Raw genomic sequence first — 12,689 nt, forward strand, 5'->3', positions numbered from 1 at the left:
ATTAGGAACTGCAATAACTATATGAATTAAAATTTCCTCACTTTATTATTAACTCCAAAAATTACATTTTCTTGGAGGAAATAACACAAGTTATTTTTCAACTTTATGGCATACCGAAGTTCGTTTTGCTAATATTCATTAAAAAAAAAGTACATAAAGATTGAAAGAAAAGATACATTCTTTATTGCTCTTCTTCGTATATCTTAATTCAGACAAATAGTAGTAATTGTTACTTCATTGTTTTGGTTCTTCAAAAAGTCCTCAACTTCATATGGCCCACACATAATACACACATTAATAAGATTTTTATAAACATACAACATATGCTTACAGATATCAACATTTCACTGTTTATGAACCTGAATGTCATATTTTGCTCAACGCAGTGGCAAGAATGTGCTAAAAAAAAAGTGTTGTTACATGTGAAAATGTAATACACTATTTCACTTGAACACTCTCGAGTTAAAGGTGGTTTTCTGGGCTTGCAAACTTCTTGAAAAAGTGTTATGCCCTTCCCCCTCCCTAAATTTAGTACACAATATTTCTGTTACATAAAATGTCATAAAAAATCTAGAAAAATCCATTAACAGCCCAAAATATCTGCATACAACACAACTGGAGGTTTTACTTCAGCTTTAACCCTGTCTACCAAGGGTGCCTGCAGAGGGGACCAGGAGGTACTTGTCCCCCCATGAGACATCCAGAAAGACAACATGTAATTCAAATGGTGAAATTGTAGCGTGAAAATATGGATGAGTGGTGCCATGAAAGACAGCAGATTTAAGTGCCTATGTAATTATCTTAGTGCTGGGGATGCTTTATGAGAATTATCTTAACTGGAGAAAAGCATCACTCCACGTTTCTCCACTTTAAGCACGGCTGTCCCGAGAAAAAAATCCTGCGGGTGGCCTTGCTGTCTACAGATGTTTACACTACATACAGAAATACCAAAAGCATCACAGAAAAACCACCATTAATTGAGTAATGCCAAAAAGGAAGATAAAAAACACATTATTTTTCATCCATCCCTACAATAGCCTCAAAGTTAAGGCTACTGCTTATAAATGCAAACTTCAGCAATTAATAGTTAACATCACAATGCCTTTCAATTATTATTTTAAAATTTTAGAGCAGCCAAACTTTTAACATTAAAACATGCTGTGAAATTCACATTAGTAAACATTACAAAATCTATTACCTACAATCTGGCAAGGAATCATTTAATTTTAATACTGTATTTTTACATTAATATATTGTAAATATATTTTACAATGAGCTGTAACATAATTCTATGGTAGGTGCACAAAGGGTATGAAGTCAAGAACCCTAAAAATGAGATACTGACACTGCAGGGAAGTTAAAATAAAGTCCTATGTAAGTAGAAAATCTTGGAACCTTGTGCATACTGACACACGTAGCAGACCTTTGTTTTGTGTTGCACACCTACACAAGAATTACAGAAGGCATCAAAAACAGAATAGTACTGAAATAAAATACATATTGTCTGCATTTATACAATTTATGTATATAATGCTCATATTATTTTATAAATACATAAATTGCTCTTAATGAACAAAATAATTTCAAACTTCGCTAATAAAAAGTACGGAAACCACAGACACAACTGCTAAAACCAGTACCAAATTAACATTCAATATTACACTGGATGCTTGGTCCCTAACATCATACAGGCTATGGAAAAGAAGCTTCGTTGTGTTCCAAAAACAGAAAATGCTACCGTAATGTTCCTATGGAATTATACATCCACTAGGCAATCACACTCCCCAAAAGAGAAAAATATAGCATGAATATGGTTTTCAGTCATATTTTGAAAAATCACTAAAATATGTCAATGTGTATGTCTGGGCTTCTGTCAGGAATGCATTGAACAAACAGAAGTACAATTCAATTTGAACAGTGATATTCTTGAGGGTAAGAGACTTGAAACAATGGTACTTGGCAAATGTAAACACAAATCGTCAGTTTTCTATAAAAGATGCACTTTTGATGCATCTGATGTGAGCAATTTCTTATTTAGTGTACAATAGAAATCAATCAAAGTAAAATGTAATATTTGAAAAGGGAAAATAACACTCATTTGCATTAATAATTCTTGGAGAACATGTTTCAGAATGTGGCATTGGGTCAAATGGTGAGTGCTATAACTATAATGTGAAAATACCTGTAATGATGTACAGAAGTTTCACTTAACTGTGATACAATCCTTGGAAGCAATGATTTAAATCTCAAAGAAAATGCTGGTGGGAGAGGTTAATGATCTTATAGTCGCAAATTGACTCCGTTGTGTTGGATAAAACTGTGAACATTTCACTATACAACAAAAGATAACACACTTCCTCAACAAGCAGTTAGTTTGGTGCTAGAAATAATGTTCATGAGCACATACTATATTCAGTTGCTTTAAAGCAGATGGCCTTTGTCTTCATCATTTTCTCTTCACACAATGAAACAGCATGGAGTAGTCAATTAGAAAGAAAAATCCTTAAAATGCATAAAAGTTTTGCATTCTAGCCAAGCAAATTATCAATATGAAGACCAGGACAAAGGACACTCAATTACTAAAGTTGAATTTTTTTTAACAATGTATTATGCAAAGGAAAACAATAATCTTAATAGATTTGAGAGTTCAACGCCTGTTTATGAAAATTGTGAATAAACCTGATCACAGCAGGAGACTCCACGTACTTGCAAAACATTGATTTTTTTATTGAAGCATCTTTGCCTCTCATCGTATACTGTGTAAGGCAGTGTTGCACACTGGACTGTGTCGAAATGTATTTGATGCAAAAGACATACCTCTCCAATGAGAAAGTGTTCAACACACAATTTAACAGATTATTCTTCTTCGTTTCTAACTTGTCTCTATGCAATATATATCAAATGGAAGCACTACTTCATATACATTGACATTTTATATATATATTGGAAGCCTCTGCACAAACAGGGCAAATAACAACAAAGCAATTACACAGTAACAGAGTTAACACTAACAAAAGCATGGTATAGCATGTGGAATCTTTATATATGGAAATCCAACTGTACAAAAATACCCCCACACAATATACTTATGTTTCCCAGTTCCAGTTCACGGAACGGTAGGATTCTTTCCCAAATTTTAATTTTTTGTTTTTTCCCCACTAGCAACAAGTTCTGGAAAAATATAAAATTAAGGTTACATTTTGTCTTAAATTGGAATACCTCTTCACTGGAATGAAGATTTTCTATACCAACCTCATTTATGATATATGATGAAAACTTTACTAGCACTTACTACTGCAACCAGAACACAAACATAAAAGTTGGAAATATCTTTACACATGCTCTCTTTATGTTTATAAATATATATGAGGATAAAAGAAGAAAGATAATATCAAATGTAAAAGTTTCTAACAATGTACCACAAGTAACCACTGTTATTATGGGAGGGGGGAGAATAATGCTGATATTTGAAATAGAACCCTGCATTTCAAATTTAGTAGAATGTTACATGATTGTGAGAAAATTGTACAGTATATCCTGAATGAAACAGTAATTCATTCTGCCTCACTTTGCAATTTTAATGTGTATATTTTAATTTTGCAAGTATATTACTGCCACTGTTAATGTTAATGTTACACGATTGTATTAATACTGACCAATGCAAAGTGCTAAAAAAATGTACTATGCAATAAAATAGTGTACTTGCACTCTCATTATTTTCCTCTTCTCTTCCTTACATTCATTCTAAGCATTTTGAAATTAGTTTATAATGTAATTAAAACACCATTTGACAATGAATGTCAACTGCAGGTGCCATTTATTTTCTTCCCCACACAAAGAAAAACAAGTTTCTCTAGAGTTATTAAAAGTACTCTTTTTGTAATGTTGTATGAATCTCAACAATATTATCTGGAGGGATTATGGAATATTAGAGAAGTAAACCAACAGGATTTTTTTAAACTACTAAATCAATTTGCTGACACTAAACTAAACTCTGTGGAGCGAGAGCCCTTTGAGAGCCAAAGCCTGCCAAGCAGCTTTTCATTGGGTTATGCGTTCCCGCTGTTTTCTGGTTTCTGAGACCAGAATTTACTGCAATAATATACAAAACATAGAGATTTTATCACTCAAGGATTTACTGATCCAAAAATAAAATAGAAATTCTATTTAGTTCAGATTCTGAATATTTTCAACCATAATAGTAGTACAGAATCAATTAGTTCTGTCATGGAGAAGAAACTGCATGTAGAAATGTAATTTGTAAAAGTATGAAGTACATGATTTTACTTTTACGTTCATAAGGATCCCACACCCTATAACAGCAATAAGACCACATATCACCCAAAGAAAAGCTGCCTGGTTAGGTTTAGACCTCACAGGTCTGTTGTGCTTTGAGTTTTATTTCATATCAGTACAATTATTGGTAATTTTACCATAAACTTGTAAGCCGTTACTTGCTAATGGACACTGTCTAATTGGTCCCATTCCTACAATATTATACAATAACACTTCAAGACTTTTATCAATACAGAAGGAATTCAAGTTGAAGCAATACAAAGAATTTTGTGTTATTCATTTCTATATAAAGTATCTGGTCACGTTGTGGTCCTTCTAGATGGTTATAAAGAAGCAAACAAACAAAAAAAATAATAAAGGAAATAGTTACAATAATTGGCATAATGCAATTCATTTTTTTCTATGTACTCAAAATAAACTTCCACAATACAAACACAAATAGCTTAAAAATTTAAACAGTAATTTTATTTCATACAATCCAATAGTAACAGTGTTACAAATCATTTCCAACCAAACTACTGGGTCATTTTCAGGAGAATTAAAGGAACATCGGTTAAGACAACACAAAAAATAATAACAGAATAGAGAAAAAGCTACAGTTTCTATGTCAGTAAAAGTGATCAAACGCTACATGCTGAAGAACATATCACTATTACACTGTAATGAAGAGACATACTGGAGGCCTAGTAAATTGAGCAAAATGTACATTACTGAAAATAACAGAAAAACATTTAAAATGGTATAGTCAACTTTTGTATGAAGTGGCACTGAAAAGATTCTACCTTCAATAAAGCCCCTATATTTGGAGGGCCAAAATTTAACAATTTTACTATGCCTGCCCCACAAGTAACTGAATTATACTTCATCAGGCATACATTAGGTTCTTGTGTTAATGGTTGTTAGTTTAGAAATACTTGATTTTTGCATTTCCCAATTCTGACAGGAGCATGCTGAACTTGAATCAGCACCTTGACATACATGCTAATATATTTTTCCTTATAATTACTAAGATTTTGGCAGCAGCAAATTTTTCACCAGAATGTACATAACACTAGGTAACTACATGGGTACATGCTATTGTCAAAAAGTCCTTTGCATACACAGTCCAAAAAAGTAGGCCACTCATGTAATTAGCATCATGAATACTTTCATCTATTTAACATCTCATGTGAAACGAAGACTTTGTTCACACAAATACATTTACATTTAATAATACTATATACCTATATATATAATTATATATTTCTATATATATATATATTTATAAATCTTGGTAAACTACATCTCACAAAAAAAAAGAAAATATATCAGGAGACTGAACTTTATCAAAGAGTAACTACTTTTTAAAACATACAACAGAAATCATTAAAAGTTTATAAAAAATATGTTAACTCTTCATGCATGTCTTACATGCATGACATGTGAGAAGCAACATTTAGAAAATATATGTAATTACAATTAGGGACTACAAAACAAAATGTAGTCGGAGAAGGTTTCCTTAGATGTAGCAGAATTTCAACTAGAAAAAACACCAATCAAACAAAGTTAGTTATAACAGCTGTCTCTTCAAATATATAAACTGGATACACCTGTACAAAATGTAAATGCTTAGCAATGCTAAAAATTCAGTAAATGCAAAGAAAAGTGAACTCTTTGGGGATCAAATTTTGATGCAAAAAGAGAATTGCTCCACTGTTCTTTTTAAATTTGGATGGAATACATAAAAAATATACTTTCAGATGCAATGATGATGACAAAAGGAATAACATTACCAGGAGAACCATATTCACACAGTATATGAGGAAATTTCATCAGATATTTGTTTTCTAATAATGCATAATTTAAACCATATATGAATATCATTAAAATTATGACTTACGCATTTATCCAAGGATAAAATTTCTGGTATGCATAGACAGAAATTTTATAGTTCTAAGATTATATTTGTTCAAATCACTTCATTGCTACTGTTAGATAGCTGAAATAATATACAAATTAACATTATCTTATATATCAGATGAGGTGTCTCATAGGAAAGTGTAATGCAAATTTCTTTCTTGGTCAAAATTACACTATCTTGACCCACTAGTAGTACTCTCTGGAGAAAGTGGCTACCCAGAGATTCTGTTGGTTGGACATTATGGCTTAAGTGTAGATTATAACACCAAATTCAAATATAAAATGCCACAGGAGTTAGAAATATGCAAACTGAAATGTAGCATCCTCACAAAAGCAGAAGGAAAGGAAAATTTATGAAGCCACTTTGTAAGATCCTTACTGTAAGATTCAATTCACAAAATACATTTTTGCATTAACACATTAATATCCACTTGCTATACCATTCACAAAACAGTACACAATATACGACAAAATTATACTGATGTAATTTCACCTACAGGAGACAGCACTAGGCACAAAAACTACTAATATAAATGTAAGGATGCTCCTTAATATGCAACATTCAACAAGTAAGTTCCTAAAGGCCTAAACTATCACAATACCAAGTTAAAGATGACATACATGTATGTACAATATGACATAATTCTGGGATGTACATCTTTTAAAACCAGAAATAACACCATGATTAAACTCAGATGAGCAGTACTTTTGAAAAAGGAACATATTAAGAACTGTAATTTATATTAGCACAAATGTTTTATCAACCTTATAACACTTACACTGATGCTTTTTTATCACTATTTCTCTAATTATCATAAAAAATGTTCTATTACAGCCATGTACTATGATCATGCCACACATAAGAATAACAAGTAAATTGTTGGTGTGCAAAAACAGCACCACTTCAGGAATGATACATAGTTTGGAAAATGACCACTGAATACATAGAGAGCCATTAGTATTTACATGTTTCTCAATCCTACTAAAAATTCACCTTTACAGCAAATATATTTTCTACTATCTATGGGTCAGTACAAGCAACAGAGCATGCCATAAAGACAAGCATCTAATCATTGTAAAAAAATGTCCTAGCCAACAAATACATACACAGGATGCTAGCAAATACTATTTTTTCTATGACACTGTGCATGAAATATTGAATACAATCCTATTTTTAGATGTGTTTGTGTTCTATATTTATATATGTATTTTTTTTCACGTCTACTAAATTCAACCAAAAATTCGACAGTGACAAAAGTTAATGCCTGCACAGTGACTAGTAATGTAAAAAATATAAAAGCCAATAGTTATAGTATTAAGTATTGTGAAAAGTCAACCAGTGCTAGTTATGAACTACTATAATCAGATGAAAGAAATGTAAATACTGTTCATAAGTTCACACACATAATAAAATTGTGCTCAGTCATCATATATCCCTTTGTTTATAATTGTCACATGTACTTCAATTTAAACTTCTGGCTAAACTCAACACCATCACTACTTCTTACCATGACCAGAACTGCACGTTATGCGACCCAAAAACTGCCAGAGGAGAATGACACTAAATAAACTACATCATCGAAACAACACTAAGAATCGCTCTTGAAAAGAAACGACACCTAAGTATCTCCAACTTATATCTATTTGGACTTATGGAAGAACAAACTTACACAACTGCACTTTTACTTACAAATGCTAAGTCCCCTATGGTCAATGAGCATAATCTCAACAAATATGATTTTTAAAAACAACATATTTTTCTTCTGGCAATCATTGACAACAGCAATAAAACCTACATTACAGATGAAGTGAACAAATACTGCAGGATGACTGCTGACTGCAAGGCGACGAACACTGGGAACTTGTCTCCGAGCTGTTCTTTGCCTGCAGATTAACACTTACCTGTCCACGTTCGAACAGAATCCGAGAAGCTTCAAACATCTCACTGTACATATTATTTAGAGTCAGCCATCCGTATCCTGCAGGATTTGCCAGCGGCCACCTGGTGCCTTCTTGTAACATAGGCAGAAATCCAGCTTCGTTCCTTGGTTCTTGATTCACCCTCCCAACTCCTATCATTCCCCTTGAGCTTAGCCGTGTCCCCTCCGCTCACATAACCTGCAGGATCTGACTTGCCTCGAAAGCAGTGCCAGGAAGGAGAACTACTGGACTGGAAACGTGGCCTGACTCAACGCAAACCATGTTGGGGTACTCGTCGTCACCAAAGTCTGCTATTTCTTTGGCTTTTTCCACCCAAGGGTTCCAAACAACTGGAAAGTACCAAAATCATGAAACTCTGTTGTTTCTCTTTTTAGCAACATAACCTCCTTCATAAGGACATAAGGTTTACGTGGGTTAAGAGCTGGGTGAGGATGATGTAACATGCAAAGAGGAGGTTACACTTTGCTTTTTAACTTACATTTTTTCAAAACTTGTATACTCATTTCCGAGCAACTCATTGCCTTAACATGTTGAATTTGTAACAGATTAAACCATATAACAGTTTCATGATGTTGTGCAGAAAACATAGTACAAACACGAAAGGCCCTGTTTGTGATGCCTGTTTCACTTAGAAGCTATCAACTTGAAGACCTTCTGCTTTCATTGTCTGTGGTGTGCGAGTGATACAACCTCTATATCCTAGACACGTCAGAAAATGAAATTCACAGCTTGCAACTACATGAAACAGGCAAAATGGGTACAGTGTTTTTCGTATAATTTCAGTTTGAGTTGTGGTTTTAAGTCCACTTTATGCACAGAAAGGCAAATCAGGACTGGACTTATAGCTTAAAGTGGGATATGAACCTCTTGTCTCTTCACCAGGGAGGTACTTTTGTATAATTTTGACGGTTTATTTTAAATGTATATTCATTCATTCATTCATTCATTCATTCATTCATTCATTCATTCATTCACAAATCTGAGGTAGTCTAATCAGTAGGGTGTCTCAACTGCCCCATGGGAGACTTGGGTTTTGTACTTCTTGTTCCATTTGAGACATGCATATGTTATTCTTTCATGGTACCTATCTGCTACCAACAGGTAGTCTCAGAGAGATCGACTCACGCAAAATTTGTTAAAAAAAAATTAATTATAATAATATTTGAAGGAGAGTAAAATTATAATTTTACTGCATGAAAATCCTTTTTCAACTGAAGTCACAAGGAACCTTTAATGTATAACCATGTTGTATAAAAGAGCAGGAAAAAAGTGTAAGGAATACTGAATTTGAAAGGGGTTTCCAATAAGGAAGGAAAGTGAATACTGTATAAGGGATTGGTTGGTTATGTAGAAGCCTGTAAGGTGTGACTGACACTTTGTTCAGTTGGTTGTAAGAAGTGTCAGAGTGGTTGGAATGCCAGTGAAGGCTGGACTGTATCTTTCGCAGCCATAAGGGTGATTTTCTTTCAAATTTTCCTCTTCATTCGAAAATCGCTGTGATATTCCAAAATATGAAAAATTACATACGCTTAGAATTCCTTCTAGAACATTGACGTGAATTTTCGTGTAATTTGATTTCGCTGTTATGTAGACATTCTCAATAGTTTTGCATTTACGTAAGTCTATTAAACTATTGATAATATCTAGATAACAGCGAAAGCAAATTACACGAAAATTCACGTCAATGTTCTAGAAGGAATTCTAAGCGTATGTAATTTTTCATATTTTGGAATATCGCAGCGGTTTTTCGAATGGAGAGAAAAATGCCCTTTCGGCTGCCAAAAGTCCAGTCTAGCCTTAAGTGTAATAAGTTGTTTTATTTATCTATTTATCTATTTCCAACTACGAAGTCTTGTACTGCTGTTTGAGTCTCTTCCTGTAACAGTTTTACTAGGGTTTCAAGCTCTGTAGAACATTGGTTTTGTACTCAGCCATACTCATCGGTAATAAATTCAAGACAAGGATATTAGTGACGTTCCGAACTTATCCCTACATGCAATAAACTATTACTTACCTGTATCTGGGAAGTTGTACTTCTGTATCCTCATTTTTCTGCCCGATACTACATTGGTAATTATGTGTTCCTGTGGAGTATTTTGGTAAATACGATCAGTCCATTCTGATATAGTAACTACATCTCGACCCTCCTGGAACATGGCTCCATCTCGAGTCTGTAATAGGTAAATTTACAAAACCATCAACAAGCACAGTGGCTAGTTAGCACACAACATTTGAAGGTTATTATCAGTGGTAAACATAAGGGGGTGGGGGTTAAGATGTCCTTGAACAAAAAAAAATCTCCTACTGTACAGAACTACTTTCATAGTATGAAAGTGCCACGGTACACTCTCAAATACTTGGCAAGTGTAAAAATAAAAACATTTCTTTCTTTTTAAATGTTTTTTGGTTACTTTACAAATTTTCTGACTTTATTCCATGACTTTTTCACTTGTAGGTTGATTTCTCCAACTGTTTCAAGTTTTATAAGATATCGAGGTACAAGGGAACTCTGCTGCAATTAAAAACAATTGAAGTCTTCAATTTCTAAATTTTAAAACATGAAAACATGTTAGCCAACAAAAAAAAATGTTAATATACAATACACTTTCAACAAAGGCTATAATATAAATATGCAAGACTAAAGTAGTATGCACAGCAATTTGCAAAATGTATATACAATATAAAAAACAGAAAATACCTTATCAACAAATGCACAACCATGAAGACCAGTAATCTGACAACGTCGAACATCCGGCACTTTGAAATATGTGTGCAGAAGCAAGTTGAAACTGAAAGTTAGATCCTTGCTTGGATTATAAATTCCAATGTTGAAATGCAACTCTTTTTCTCTCAAGATCAAACGGTATGTGAGACGAAAACTGAAAGAGAAGAAAGTTGTTAGTCATCAGCAGTGAAAAGAATGAAAATTCAACTACTATTGCATCCGGGCTTCCTTGACGGCATAGTGGTCTTGCAATCAAGAGGTCCCAACTCAGTGTAAGCACACATAGTACTTTGGATCCTACTTCAAACTGTAGGTCCAGTCCTGATTAGCCTTTTTGTGCTTAAAGTGGGCATAAAAACAAACTCAATCAATCATGTTAACCTAGTAATAGAGGGCCACAAGAGAGAGAGGGGGGGAAATGTATAAAAAGACAGAAAATGATATGTTTAACTTCACAGCACATGGTTAAAATTAACTACTTGACACACAAATAAATGTACAGGGTTGAGTTAAAAGTCCCAAAACACTATAAAATGAAAAGGTACAATTGGTCATGATAGAAACAAGTTAGGTCCAGGAGGAACCACAGTTGGGTGTGGCAAGCCGAGGTCCACCATATTGAATTCAACTCAAAAATTTTAAATGGGAAGGGGTGATATATCAAATCAGGCTTTCATGAGAAATTTAGTGGTGAAGGTTTTTTTTTTTTTTTTTTTGACACAACTCTAACCAGTAAAAAATTATGAATGAATGCTTGTACCCATTTCTTCCTTTTTGAGGTGTCAGAAAAAAAGCATCAAAATGCCTCCAACGCATCAGTAACACATTGAGATCATACTGATGTCTAGGGTGAGAAGTTCAAGTACCATTGCACATAATTTTAATCAGATACATCCCCGAAGAGTGGAGGATTATGAATGGTTGTCTCGAACAAGTACAGTGTGATGCTTCCATTGGAGAAAAAACCTTCACAGTGACGAGACTAATATTTATGTTCATGGGGAAGTTCATAAGCAGAATATGCGACACTTGTCATCTGATAACCCTCTTTGGACAGAAACTATCTCACAATGTTCCCATGTGTGGTGGCACTCCGTCCTGTTGAAAAACTCTGGAAAAAGTACGGTATTCCCTAAGCAAGGATGAAGAAACCTGTTCACTTAACAAATCCAAGTAGCCCTCAGCATTTAAGGTTCAGCTGATTAAAAATGGACCAACCAAACGTGTTCCACACACTCCATTCAGCTACCAGCACCAACCAAATGACTAGGATCTGTCCAGTGTGAGTTATCAGATGACAAGTACTGCATATTCTATTTACTAACTTCCCCATGAACATAAACATTAGCCTCGTCACTGTAAAGTACTTTTCATTCCAATGGAAGCATCAGACTGTACTTATTCATGAAGCAAACAGTGTGGACTTTGTAAAAAAGAAATGGAAAACAATACAGATGGTAGATGATGAAAAATCAAAACTGTTTCCAGAATGAGGGAAGGTAATAATAGGAGGAAGAAGAATACAATGTAAAATACTTGCAGATGGCACAACCTTGTTAGAAGACAAAAGGACAGAGAGCAGTAAGTTAGAAGACTTAAATGGTCACTGTGTGAAGTTCGGGATGAAAATAAATGTGAACAAAATATAAAACAATATCAGTTCCATTCATCAACTTGGATACTACAAATCACCATAAAGTTTTTACAGTTTTAATTCACATTACCATAGAGAAACGAATGGGGGTTTATCTTAGAGTATAAATAATAAATAAATATTTCAAACACATACTATTGCAGAACCAAAAAAAATTCTAAATATATTCTCAAG

The 12,689-nt window shown here is 33.7% G+C and overlaps 1 protein-coding gene across 1 annotated transcript in view; it reads right to left on the reverse strand.

Annotated features, from left to right (window-relative positions):
- Positions 1 to 4,184: 4,184 nt before the first annotated feature.
- The window catches only part of LOC145994750 (uncharacterized), a 28,407-nt gene continuing 19,902 nt past the window's right edge, over positions 4,185 to 12,689 (reverse strand). Inside the window, exons 5-7 of the mRNA XM_083130971.1 lie at positions 10,835 to 11,015; positions 10,151 to 10,307; positions 4,185 to 8,465 (exon numbers count right to left, since the gene is read on the reverse strand). Of these exons, the coding sequence (XP_082987097.1) occupies positions 8,305 to 8,465; positions 10,151 to 10,307; positions 10,835 to 11,015 (499 nt within the window). The 3' untranslated portion in view covers positions 4,185 to 8,304. The remainder of the gene's footprint in view (positions 8,466 to 10,150; positions 10,308 to 10,834; positions 11,016 to 12,689) is intronic.

Source organism: Lepisma saccharinum, chromosome 11 (genome assembly GCF_977018435.1).
Source record: "Lepisma saccharinum chromosome 11, izLepSacc3.1, whole genome shotgun sequence".
In the NCBI taxonomy this organism is placed as follows: Eukaryota; Metazoa; Arthropoda; class Insecta; order Zygentoma; family Lepismatidae; genus Lepisma; species Lepisma saccharinum.